At 34.9% G+C, this 14567-nt stretch overlaps 1 protein-coding gene across 2 annotated transcripts in view; it reads left to right on the top strand.

Moving 5' to 3' along the window:
- LOC107702738 (zinc finger matrin-type protein 4-like) overlaps window positions 1–14567 on the top strand; it is a 105996-nt gene that overhangs the window by 47566 nt on the left and 43863 nt on the right. For both annotated transcript variants that reach the window (XM_016505144.1, XM_016505143.1), the window contains exons 3-4: window positions 1324–1416; window positions 11349–11508. In XM_016505144.1, coding sequence (XP_016360630.1) covers window positions 1324–1416; window positions 11349–11508 — 253 coding nt within the window. The remainder of the gene's footprint in view (window positions 1–1323; window positions 1417–11348; window positions 11509–14567) is intronic.

Genomic DNA, 14567 nt, shown 5'->3' with positions numbered 1-14567 from the left:
AAATCAGACAAATCAGACAACTCCAAAGTTGGTTTGAGTTCTGCAATGAAAAACACAGACATCAATGGTTAAATGTAATCAAAAATAACTCACATCAATCTCAAAAGAATGATGCTCTCCTATGCCTCTGGCTTTCAACATCTACAAAAACAAACAAAGACAAATTATTTTACTCTTAGTAAAAAAAAATTGATAACATGTCTGAAGTTTGAAGTTTACTTGCCTTAAACCGTCTTTCCCTCTCTTCTGAAGAAGCTGAGAAAATCTCCACAAGCAGGGGAAGACACAAAGCTCAACAAGTCTGAAATATAACATGCAAAACGTTACTTTTAACAATTATCACTTCATCAGCCTCAAAATAATTAGGCTAGTCTTTATTACATAACGCGGTTTCCTTTAGGAAACTACATTCAATTTAACCACGAAAAAGAAGATAATGAATTATCATGTAAATATGTTAATAACCCTCTCTTAACACCTCAAAAAATGTAAATATTGTAAAATCTTATGTAAATATGACATAAGACACTCACTGACATTATATTTAAAGCACCTCTTCCGTTCAGTAAGAGAGGTTAAGTAAAAGATTAAGAATATTTCTGAGGCGAAGTCCGCGTATTTTTCAATGTAAGCTCTTTTCGGAATATTTCCGCCTTCCATGAAATCTCAAAATACTACCGGACTCAAAAAATGAATGATGACTTTACATTTTTAATCTTTACTTACCATAAACCGTCTTTCACTCGCACTCGCTTCCATCTGAATACGCTGAGAAAATGGTGGCTTCTCGCACTGGTGTCTTCCGATGTTAACGTGACATGAGTGCTCTCTTTCACGTCCGCGTTCCACTGGGTTATAGATCAAGACCAATTTTCAACCCAAATTGGGTTAAAACGACCCAACGTCCTTACCCAGCGGTCTCAACCCAGCATTTGGGTTGAAAAAACAACCCAGCGTTTTTTAGAGTGAACAAGCAACCTCAAACTCTCTACACAAAAAAAAAAACCCTACAAACAAAGTTTGTTTTGAAAATTTTCAGTAATTTCAAAAGGAGCCAAAAGCATGCATCAAAATGATGTATATCATGTTTCAGTATGTCATGTTTTTTATTCATAATCTATTTATTGTCCAGTATAGGCCAATAACCCTTTCCATTGCAGACTGGATTGTTGGTAATGTGTGCATTCTTTTAAGTCTTGCAGAATTGGATATTTACTGGGTGTCATAAAACTGTTACATTCATGTAAAATCAAATTAGAACACTTTAGATTTCCATTATGTGCTAATTCTACTGTCTTTCTGTCTCTTTCTCACACACAACAGAGCAAGAAACATGCCAACAAAGTGCGTCTGTTCTACATGCTCCACCCAGAAGATGGAGGTCCACCATCCAAAAGACTGAGACCAGACAATCCGGTATTTTCTAAAGCTTGTATAATAAAACTTCATTTTAGATTATGGTCTTCCTCTCTCTTATGCTTATTAATAATAATGCAGTATATCTAGACATCTGGAGACACAATGTAATTTCATTGAAATACCAAGCCAAGTGGCATCTGCAAATTATTTATTGTTTTATAATATAAAGCCTAAACAACATGTATTTTTGTGCAATGTTTTACATGAAAAGTGTCCTTGTGCAATTTTTTTTAAACTAAATGCCATGTGGTTTAATATTTTGTCTAATGCAATGACAAGTCATACATTTGAACTACATGCATGTGTAATTTAAGTTCCTAAACAGCTTTTGGGACTGCTGTACTTACAGTAAATGATAAGTGATAGTCCTTAAGATAGGAAAATCACTAATAAGGTCTATTTTCAGTCGTTTTCCCTAGATAGCAATGAGATTAAATGGAAAGTAAGTTAAGACTTAAGTTGCCTGGCTCTCAGTTATTTCTTTGAGAAAAATCCTCACCCCCATCTCAAAATTGTTTCAATGTGTGCTCAGATACTGAAGTCTGCAATCAAACACCAGAGATTAAAATCAAATGATCTGAGCTATTACATCCACATTCATTTTGTATTCTTACTATATCACAAATTTGTTTTAGCATACTCTAAATGAGAACATCTAAGTGGAAAAGAACACTTACACTTAACAATTAAAAATAAAATGATTAAATAACTATATTATTATATAAATATTAACCTAAAGAGACAATTTTGTCTTCGGTGAAATGCTAAATGAGGGCAGTGGAGATTACAGGCACTGAGCTTTGATTTTTCTCTTGTTTTTTTTTTTAACTCCTCAGAGACAGAATGTTAATGTTCCATTTCCCCAAAAGGCAAATGACGGGCACAGCAGTCATCTAATGTCTTCATGGACTCTGAATTAAGCCATGATTAACACAAGCTGTTTAGGATTCAGATAGACAACTTGGAGAGGCGATGAAGAGTTTCAGGGCTTTTTATTCTTTTCTGGCAGTTCTGAATATACTATAAAACATCTTAATGATCCCAGTGCGGATTGATGATTTGACATACAGACACATACAGGTTGTTCTGACTGGTTATGAAGTGCCTGAGCGTTTGTTAATGCTTTCAGAAGGGTGTCTGAGGGGAGGAGATGCTAGTTTATCACTCGCATTCAGTAAAACCATCCAGCTACCATTCTGATTGAATCGTAGTCTGTGCTCTTATACAGAGCTCATTAGTGGGACTGTTTATGAATAATTCTTCTTGGTACCAGGCAGTCCTCGGCGATGACTGTGCCATCACTTTCAAACCTCCTTCTGAGCGGAATGAGGCCGACGGGCCACAAATCAAATCCAAACACAAAACGAAGGAAGTACAAGCCTCTAGACTAAAGAAACCAGTGCTGGACAACCTTTCACTGACTGAAACTTTGAGTCTGTCACTTCACAACACTTTTCTCCACTCCACACAAGTCAATTCAGACTTCTCTGTCAAGAATAGATGGATTGAAGCAGATCTTTCTCACATTTGCTCAGCTATCAGTCTGGAATCAGTCATTCCCTCGGGGAACCATGGTTACATACGTAACCTAGAGACGATACCGTGTGCCCTGTCAATGCTGTCACCCACAGGACAGAAAATCACACAAGATCTCCTTTCACATCGCTCTTATTGTCTAAGACAAGCATGTACAGAGAAACAGAGACTTAATTATTTCTTCAAGATAGAAATTATTAAATGGATATAAAATTGAAACTCCTGCTTTTTCCTGAGAAAAAGACTCCAGTAATCTCATATATGTCTCCTCTACAGTTTCAAAAGTGATCTCAATGTCTCAAGCTGTGCCCAGATTTGCTAAGATAGCAAAGTCTACAGTCAAAAGTCAGAGAATCAGTCAGTCAGTCAATATGAAATCAAACATGTTTCCGTTTTTAAATCATTTAGGGACTTTAGAGGAAAACATCTGAGACAAAGTGGATAGTTACATGAAACATCACTGATGAAGTTTCATGAACAAAGAAAGAGCAATGAGCAGTTCAATTTTTCTCTGGCTTAAATTTCTCATTATGTTCTCACTGCACCCAATTCCAAATTTTAGGACTCATTCAGACTGTTATTTTGTAAATGAAATCGGATCAATTTTACAATGTACACCGGGGGTCTCAGAACTCTGTCCTGGAGGGTCGGTGTCCTGCAGAGTTTAGCTCCAACTTGCCTTAACACCCCTGCCTGGAAGTCTCTAGTATGCCTTGTTTCTAGTAAGCTGGTTCAGGTGTGTTTGATTAGGGTTAGAGCTAAACTCTGCAGGACACCGGCCCTCCAGGATAGAGTCTGGAGACCCCTAGTGTAGACAGTATCTTCTCGGTTGCCACAGTAATAAATTAGGTGCCAAACAAATGCCAAAAAACATATAAGACTATAGCTGTCATTGCTGAAAGAGGGAAGATAAAAAACATTTACAATTCAGTACGTAGTGAATGCCACACAATCGTAAATGAATTAATCGACAGCTGCAGATATGTCTTAACTTTGTGCATGGTGTTACAGTCATGTCACAAAATGAATGACCTAAAAACACCAAACTTGAAATCTCATAAGACTGAAATAGATAAAAAAAAAAAAAACACTATTTATGTGGGCTACAAACAACTAAACAGATTTGAGCCAAAGAGTCCAAATAATAATAAATAAATCAACATCAATTAAATGTGCTATTCAGTATCATTAATACACTGTTATAGTTTGTCAGTATTTTGAATTAGATTTTATCTTTTTTATTTTAATTTTAAAGTTTTAGTAAGTTACTGTGTGCTTTTTATTTCTTAGATTTATTTATTTTTTATTATTATTATTATTTTAAATATGCTTATAGTTTAAGTTTTAGTTTATTTAGTTTTTGTTATTTTAGTTCCGGGGTCTCCAAACTTGGTTCTGGAGGGCCGGTGTGCTGCAGAGCTAAACTCTGCAGGACACCGGCCCTCCAGGACAGAGTTTAGAAAAAAAAAGGTTATGTTATACTGAAAAAAAGTTTTATGTTTTATAAATATTTTATTTCAGTTGTTTTATTTAATGGTTAAAATTTTTTGTTGGTTAACGATAATAACACTAAACAAATAATGAGATTTTTGTTGCCTGTCCAAACAAAGCCAAAGAGTATGAAAGCCCATTTCCACCTCAGAATTAAAAACTTGAATCCAAGTTGTGATTCTGTTTCTCATAATTGTGACCTAAAATAACGTCAACTGTGACTTTAAATCTTGCAACTGCAAATTTACATCTCTAAAAGTAGCTTTATACCTTGCAATGTGACATTATTTCTCATTTTAAACTTTATCTCATGATTACCTTTTTTAATTTTTTACACTGAGGTGAAAACAGGCTTTTATAATGGAGACATTCCAGTTACCTCTTAAAACTCGCCTTGTTTTCTTGACTCCTTGACTTCATAAGAAAGGAAGTGAGTTACACTGAGGCTGTGGAAAGCGTGTTTGAGTTTCCTTTTCAAAAATGTCAAGCAGAAGTACTAAGACTCGCAGGAGAACAAAAGAGGAAAGTAGGTCGGAAAGGTGCTTGGAGATATAAAAAAAAATCTTTCTTTGCTTTAGTGGCTCTCCATCAGGTAGAATGAAAGTTAAAGGATGTTAAAGAATGTTTTTGTTTGTTTGTTTTCCTCCTCTATTTTCCTCCATTTTTCTAAATCTATATTCTGTATGCCGCTTTTAACCGGCACAATTAATGGGACTCTGTGACTTTCCTCCTTCGGGCTGTATTTTTAGCTTGTTTTCACACCCTTCCCAACATTACAACAGAGGAATGAGAGAGTGGAGGAGAGAGATAAACAGACTCCTAATTAAATGCTCTTTGTTAACAACAGAACAGGACCAGACACTGCCAGAGCGTCACACACACACACACATGCTTACACATATTCACAACTTCACACACCAGCACCTTCACTCAAACATGCTCACACACTCACTTTGCTTTCATTATCAAACCTAAAATAGGTCATATGTAAATGCACGCAGACAAATGTGTAGGTGACAAGTCACTGGCGAGGAAGAAAATGGCAAGTTTGAATGAAAAAGCGAGATGTAAAATTGACTTCACCTTCTGTGAATGCTATTAAAAAAAAACATTGCACATTCAATCGAGCAGGAATTCCGTTTTATTCTGTGTCTATTGGTCTTTCTCACCTGTGTTTTGGTAGTTTATTTTAGGTCTTGTTGACTGCTTCAGGTTTCACAGTGTTATTTATTGGATTACACTCAGCTTGTCCCCTCAAGAGGTGTGAGGAGAATGTTTGCCTTGGTTCTGGGATCATAATCATCATAGTAATCCATATGCACAGGCCCTGTGGACCTGAAAACCATTGAGAGGATGCCAGGACTCAAACACACATGCTTTGAAAGCAAAGAATCACAAAAAAGCATGAGGAAATAAGCTTTTACCAACAAATCTCAAATTCAGACAGTTTCAGTCCCCGCTGGGAACCACTGCAGCCCTGATGGGTTCTGTTTTTTATTCTGTTTATGATTTTCAAGGGCATATATGGTTAGAGGAGGGTGATAAAACTAAAACAATTAAATCCTGATAATTTTTTTTAGCCTGGTATTTTCTCTGAAAAGGATGGTTTTGTTTAAATTAGAAGAACTATTATTTCAACCAAACAGCTCAAACGCTAAAGCAACACTTTTTTTTCCTCAGTGTCCTGATTGGAAGACTCAACTAATGTATTGAAGCCAAAAATATTAAGCCGACATATATATATATATATATACAGTATATATACATTATACAGTATATATAAACAAACTGAAATGAGTTGCATGCATTGCACAAAACACACATCATATGCATACACTCACATACAGTGATGAGCGCAGCCTGAGCTGTGACAGTGAGCTGCAAATGTACAGTTTTACATGAGCGGAGCAGTGCTGGGATGGGAAAACACGTCTGTGAGCTCAGAGCACTACACACTCACCTCTCCTGCAAACAGCAGTCAGAACACAAATGTTCACTGGCCGGCTCACTGGAATCAGGTCACAGGCACATCGAAACAGAACTAGGCCATGAAGTTTGAACTTATTTGTGTTTCCTTTCAGCAGGGAGGTGACGGCGAACACTCTCGTCCCCTAACACACACACACAGAGCTACAGGTCTAAGACGATCGCTCTGGCCCAGACGTGTAAAAGAGAGCCTGCTCCTGTGTGACAAAGACTGCAGTGAGAACAGGTTCACATTTCACTCAAATGTGCCAGTATGCACCACTTCTGGCATAACATGACAGCACATTCGGCAATGGTACAATTCATGAGAACTGTGAGGAAATGCATATAGCTACATTGCCGCTCAAAAGTTTGGGATCAGTACGATTTTTAATGTCTCTTATGCTTATCAAGGCTGCAATTATTTAATAAACTTTTGAATGACAGTGTATATAATGAGCATATATAGAGCATATATATTATTATTTATTTTCCTGATAAATTTGCTATATATATTACATGCAAATTCACTGAAAATGATTTGAGTTTTATATGTAAACACACACACATATATATATATATATACAGTGTGTATTCTCTCCGTGCCCACTGTATATATATATATATATATATATATATATATATATATAATTACTCAAAACATGGCATCCAGTTCCCAAAGCATAGCATAGAGAAGTCCATATTTTTGCGGAGATATAAAGTTTTTTTAAATTTTTTATTATTATTTATTTTTTTTACAGTTGCAAGCAGCTCATATATATGGCTGGCCTCACCTTGAAATGCTGATTTTAATGGGATGAATCTGAAAGCAGAGCACAGCTGAGCCCGTGTTTGTCATTTGCAAGGTCTGATACATCAACTTCAATCACACTAAAACATTAAAAGTATTGTTTTACGGAGATGAGGGGTTTGGGTTTATATAATGATATTGTAGGACAGGACCCAGAGGAGCATTGTATTGCTCAGTGGTTGTTCAGAGGACCAGAGCTCTCAGTTGTTTCTTTTTAAATGTCTACAATCTCAGATGTTTCTCCTAAAATTCCCTAAAAATATAAACTAATGAGACATTTGTTGTCATGCAGTCAGTATAGAGCTTTACAATTAATGGATACCATTGCTCAGAAGATTTAATATTGGATCAATTTGATGAGAAATGTTTGTATTTAAGTACTAAAAATAATGAAACATATACATTAAATATAAAAAAAAATAAAATAATAATAATGTCTAAACATTTATGTATATATATGAACATTTTCCCAAGAAACAAACTTGTGTAGGATAAGTACAAAAAAATGTTTTTTTTTCTTAAGAAAGTCTTTTGAACTTTCTATTCATTAAAGAATCAAAATATGCATTACATTTTCCACAAAAATATTAAGCAGCACAACTGTTTTCAACACTGACGATAAAAAATATTTCTTGAGCTGCAAATCAGCGTATTAGAATGATTTCTGAAGGATCATGAGACACTGAAGACTGGAGTAATGATGCTGAAAATTCAGCTTTGCCATCACAGATATAAATTATTTTAAAATATATTAAAATAGAAAATAGCAATTGTAATAAATGCAATTGTAATAATAATTCACAATTTTACTGTTTTTACTGTAGTTTGCTTAAATAAATACAGCCTTGGTGAGCATAAGAGACTTCATTCAAAAGCTTAGGAATGGTAGTATATTTCATATTATTACTATAAAACTTGGCAAAAATATTGATGATTTTTTTTTGTACTTCTTTGTAATTCTGCAACTTAGGAAATGTCTCCATTTGCCCCACATTTCTCTCTTGGCTTTTTAGGAGTAACAATTGAGAGGTTATAGAGTTGTGGCAGAGCTGCTGTGGTGGTCAGGTGTCATGCTGTCATGGATGCTGTCCAGCTTTTCAGACTCACTGAATAAGGTGAGGAGGAACAGAGCTGTCAATACCAATGAAGATTTTATCACGGGCACCGAAAGTCAACGAGACGGCTGCCCCAAGGGAGCGTGACAGAGAGAGCTGTCTGAATATTCATTTGACAGAATATCTACAAAGAGACAGAGCCGAGATGCTGTGAGAAGTGAGAGAGAGAAAGAGGGATACAGAAAGAGAAACAGACCATCACACCTTCCAGTGGAAATGCATCTCAGATATTCCATGACTGCTGTTTTACAGACATTTTGCTGACGAAGGGTCCCTCCTGAGTGTTGCTTTGCACCTTTTTTTTTTTAAGTGCAGAAATGTCAGCAGTGATAGTTGAGCAGAATGCAGATACAAACCTGGCCTAAGACTGGGGAAAATGTCTGAGACAACATGCTTGAGCCAAACCTTTTCTCTACTCTGGAATGAAAATATGGCAGATTTATTTTTAAATGTCTGATTCAGATCGAGCAGATGCTATTTGCAGTATCAACAACAATAGTTCACTCAAAAAAATTTACTCACCCTTATGTTGTTCCAAACTGGATGGGTTTTTTTTTCAGTGCTGAAGGTGCATTCAGTGATTTTCTTCATCATTAAAAAGCTTTACACACACAAATGCATAGTAGGTGAGTTGAGGTTAATTGGGACATTTCTTCCCAGTCATCTTAATGGCAAAACGTGTCCCAATTTACCTGAATTCACCCCCGCTTTAACATTTTGATGTATTTCTCACACAGAACTATTGGATAGCTTCAGATGACTTGAAATATAGCTCACAAGACAACTTTATGGTGCCTTTTCTCCTTTTTGGAGCTCGACATGATCCCTTCCCATTCACTTGCATTTAAAAGTATTATTATCATTAAAACAATAAGGGTGAGTACACTACTGTTCAAAAGTTTGTTTTCGGGTTTTTTTTTTCTCCAATGTTCTCCAAGGTTGCATTTATTCGATCATAAACACAGTAAAAAATAATATTGTGAAATATTTTTTAAAAATATATTTTAAAATGTCATTTTTTTCCTAATGGAACAGCTGAATTTTCAGCATCAGTCTTCAGTGTCACATGATACTTCAGAAATCATTCTAATATGCTGATTTGGTGCCCAAGGAACATTTCTTATTATTATCAACATTGAACACAGTTGTGCTGCTTAGTATTTTTGTGAAAATCATGAATAGAATATAATGATATAATGTTGAAACAAACAGCATTTATTTGAAATAGAAATCTTTTATAACATGATAAATGTCTTTACTGTCATTTTCTATCAATTTAATATGTCCTCACTAAATAAAACTATTCATCTCTTTAAAAAAAAAATGTAATCTGACCGTAATCTTTTGAACGGTAGTGTATATGATTACATTTTTCATTTTTGGTATATTCAAGTCATGAAGCATCAAAGTAGTCTGACACAATACAGTATCTTTTTCTGAAACACTCATAATCATCTTAAACATCACAGATTGTCTGTTTTAGACTTTATGCTCTCAGGTTTTCCACTCCTCATCTCCTCTGATATCAGTCTGGAAAGATCTCACACACAGTTTTACAACAGGAATCAGTCCGTCGTTTCTTAAAGTTCTTCTGCTCTCTTCACTGAGATTGTGATTCTAATTGCACTCAGCAGCTACTGATTTTATCTTGCTGGACTATATAGAAACATCAATAAAATATCTTAGAAAAATGTATTACACACAGATATGGTAATAACAACAACATTTATTATTACTATTCATAATATGCATTTATCTGCAATATTTATTTGTACCATTAAACAGATCTAATATTTTTATTTTAAAGATTTTGCTGTTATGTAGGTCTAACAATGCAAAATCTTTCCTGGTTCCCCACGCAACCTGTTGAAACATCCCTTGGGCTCCACATACCTCTGGGCTCCACTGATCTAAGGCTGCTCTAAAGGAGTGTTTGGTGTGTTCATTTCAGTAAGTGATTTTGTTGGGTTTATAAGAGATGATAAGCTGGACTGTTGCTTTGATCAGGACAGTTCTTGGCTTCTCTTTTCACCTGGTTTACTTAAAGCTGACCTCTTTCCTGCTGCACTGGATCAGGACCTGACTCAGAGCGGGGGGTTGGGAGAATGCCAAGGGCCCCGTCTGTGCTAGAATTGATAGTGGCCCTGTAATCCACAGTCCAGTCTCCAGAGACGAGAAGGACAGTTCAAGCCACTGGCAGCAGCTCGCAGCACACACAATGTGGCCAAAATCATACGATAGTCTCTGCGTTTTTACTGACATATGAATATTCAAAATATCTTCTGGCTGTTAGATTCTGGAATCTGAAGCACATCTAATCAGTTTCTGATGACCAGAGAACACTGGCTGAATATTTTATTTGTTTGTTTTCTTGCCATCCATCTGAAATTAATGTGATGACTACCACAATTTTGGAACATATTTTAAATTTTAGCACATCTCACATTACTGCCTCCGAATCACAATCATTGTATTCCTCATTTGTGAAAAATAATCAATCTAGTATATGAGAAATAACTGGAGCAATATGTCTGTCACATATGCACAACTGGACATTTGTATATGCATTTAAGGTCTGATCTTAAGATTAATTCATTAATTATAATTTTTTTCCTTTACTTACTAATGGGATACTAGAGACTATGGCTGGGTAATATATTAAATCTAAAATATTTTTGCATCTTATTGTCAATTATATATGTATATATTTCTAATATATATATTTAGTTATATAATATCAGTTTGTGTATTTACTCTGGTATGGTCTAAGGAATCATTTCACTTTCCCCCCTTTTTTCCAAAAAAAAAAAAAAAAAAAATCATGTTCACAATGAACACGGGAAATAAAAATGTAATAATACTTATTAACAAACAACCAATAATAATAATACAAATTATTCATACCTTAAACCATCAATAACCAAAACCTTTCAATTTGACATTGAGATGTGCTACATGTGACAATGTGATTCATGTGCTATTTGTCCTGTACTTCTATCTTTTTTTTTTAGGACAGTGCAGAGAATGAGGTGGACAGAAACAAATGCTGTACGCTCTGCAACATGTTCTTCACTTCTGCCATCGTGGCTCAGTCGCACTACCAGGGCAAAACGCACGCTAAGAGAGTTCGCTTGGTGCTGGGGGAGACACCAAGTCTGCCAGCATCCACAGGTAAAAGACACACAACTAAATGCATTCTAGTGTTGATTAGTTTCTTTAGATACTACTTCATAAAAGCATGCTAGAAAATAATCTTGTTTTTGGTCTTTTTCCACTTTTACTGAGAGTAGAGACACTATACAGTAGTGGATTAGACCCAGAGGTGTGTTCAGACAGTGTGTAGGAACGTAGCGACTGGTTCATGCTTGAAGTCCAGAGCGCTAAACTCAACCTAAAGTTCAGTTCTGTCAGGCAGGCTTTGTTTATGCCCGCCGGCCCAGCTGTGTGTGCAGTGGTAATGAAGCTTTACACAAGCTCCAGTGAGCGTCCTACAACACTACAGGGATACTCAGACACAAGACATCAAGAAACATACTGTAAGATTGCACTGTAGAGTCGTGCAGAGTAGCTGTCTGTTAAATGTGCAAAACTGTGAAAAGGAAGCCTTTAAGCAATGAGCAGACAATCAGAAGTGCTCAGAATATGAGATGAGAATGATCTAGAATATCTCATGTGTCACTGCTGAATCTAATTCTAATGCCTCATTTGAACTAAGCGATATACAGTTGTGGTCAAAATGTTACATACACTCTGCAGTATCTGAAGGATCATATAAAATGCATGTTATTTTTTATTTAGTACTGACCTGAATAAGATATTTCACATAAAAGACGTTTACATATAGTCCACAAGAGAAAATAATAGTTGAATTTATAAAAATTACCCCGTTCAAAAATTGACCACAACTGTAGCTAAAAGACATACACTACTGTAAAAAAAAAAAAAACCTTATCGACCCCAAACTTTTTAAACATTTTTGAAAGAAGTCTCTAACCTAGGCTGAAATTAATTTTATTAAAAATACAGAAAATACAGTAAAATTCTAAAATATTATTGTAATTTAAAATAACTTTTCTATTTTGTGTAATTTATTCCTGTGGTGGCAACGTTGAGTTATAATATGCTGATTTGTTGCTCAAGAAATGTTTCTTATTATTATCAATGTTAGTATTTTTTATTTTATTACAAATAGAAAGTTTGAAAGCACAGCAATTATTTGAATAGAAATACTTTAATTATTATAAATGTATTTCCAGTCACTTTTGATCAATTTAATCTGTCTTTGCAGAATAAAAGTATTAAGTTCTTAAGTATTAAGTTAAAATATTACTGACCCCAAACTTGTAATATATCTCAATATTTTTTTCAGTCTTTTGATGATATTTAGTATTTTTATTGATAATTTTGTATTTTGTCTAATCAATATTGCTAAGTTATTAAAGTGCTTTCAAACTTAAAAAATTAAGGCTCGCACAAGTAGTATAAAAATCAAGTCAATCTAGAACTTAATGGAGAACTAAATAAATGCAAAAAACTTTACCACATTACCATTACCACATTTCAATCACGTAATCACATAAGAATGCATAAGGCTGAAATAGGCAAGAAAACATCATTTGAATGGATTTCATCTGAATTACATTGCATGAATTTAATACATTGGGTTTGGTGTTAAGAACAAAACATTAAGCAAAATGCCTGAGGAATATTAGTGCAGCCTTGAAAACGCAGTAATAAACTCCTGACATCAATACATGATGTTTATGTCTCTGATGATATTAATTCACAATCCTAACAAATAGTTTTATCTATGCTCAGTGTCAATGAATAATTCAGAACGGCGGTTGTTTACAGACGAATGGACATGCTGTGATTTATAGCATTTAAAAGTAGATCTGAGAAACAACAGCATCATATTATTAGATTTCTTTTACCAGTAAAGTTCTTGGAAAAAGTAGAGCCAATAGAGTGTTTGAAGTGATGAAGAGGACCCACTCATGCATCTGAGGTATCAGAGATGAAGCGTGAACAATGATGAAAAACATTCATGTGCGCTGACAGAAACACAGTCTGTCAGATTGCAGAAGTATCTGTTTTCTTGTTTGAAGCACAAAACTGCCTGAGAATAAGGTTGTGCAGAAACTGCCTGAAGCAGTGGGAATTTGTGTGACTCAGGGTCAATGTCATGTATAAACTCACTGTAATTATATTGAGCTTATAAACGAATAATGGTTAATAAAAGAGAGAGCAAGCCATTCCTCCCATCCGTCCATATTGATCCATTCATCCATGAACCTACCTAACTAACCATCCACCCACCTAACCACCCACCACCCACCCAGTGTAAACAAGGAGTGACTGTAGGTTGCTTATGGTTGCCAAGCAATGTCACAACATTCAACTAAAGTGTGTATATCAGCTCATTTTTAATAATTTAGATATTTACTAGATCATTTTACTATAATTTTTTATAAACCCAGTTGACAGGTGAGCTGTTTTGGCATTACATTTAGAATAAAGAGAGGTAGAATAAAATAAAATGTAGTATATTGGCATTAAAAAAAATGTATTCCCTAAAATTTGAAAAATTGGTATTTTATATATATATATATATATATATATATACAAATTATTTCTATTCCAAATAAATGTTGTTTTATTTTATTTTTTTAAGTTTATATTCATAAAAGAATCTTGGGGGGGTGATAATAAATATTTCTTGAGAACCAAATCAGACACATAGCAGTAATGATTTCTGAAAGATCATGTGACGCTGAAGACTGGAGTAATGGCTGCTGAAAATTTAGCTTTGACATCACAGGAATAAATTACATTTAATAGAAAACATTTTAAATTATGATATTATTTTACAATATTACTGTTTTTTACAGCCTTGATATTTCAAATCTTACCAACCCTAAACTTATTAGAGACTTTGAATTGGCGTGTATCACACATTTCCATCAGCATATTGCCCTGAACAAATCACCTCTCAATTGGATTTTGCACTGTGAAACTAAATATATAGTTCAGTCATGAAACTCTAGATGTCGCAGGCGATGGGTTGTTAACGTAACCGATGATATTCAGAGAGTTAAACGACTTGGTACAGCTGATTGGTTCATGCTGCATATGCAGCCAATGAGCTTACTGCCTTGCATTTATATGGCTGGCTATCATTCACAAGAGATTCCTGCAGCGCGCTTTCAGAGTTTCTCTGAAACCCTCCA

Source organism: Sinocyclocheilus anshuiensis, unplaced genomic scaffold, assembly GCF_001515605.1.
Source record: "Sinocyclocheilus anshuiensis isolate Anshui unplaced genomic scaffold, SAMN03320099.WGS_v1.1 scaffold843, whole genome shotgun sequence".
Taxonomy (NCBI): Eukaryota; Metazoa; Chordata; class Actinopteri; order Cypriniformes; family Cyprinidae; genus Sinocyclocheilus; species Sinocyclocheilus anshuiensis.
This window is presented reverse-complemented; position numbering and strand designations above follow the sequence as displayed.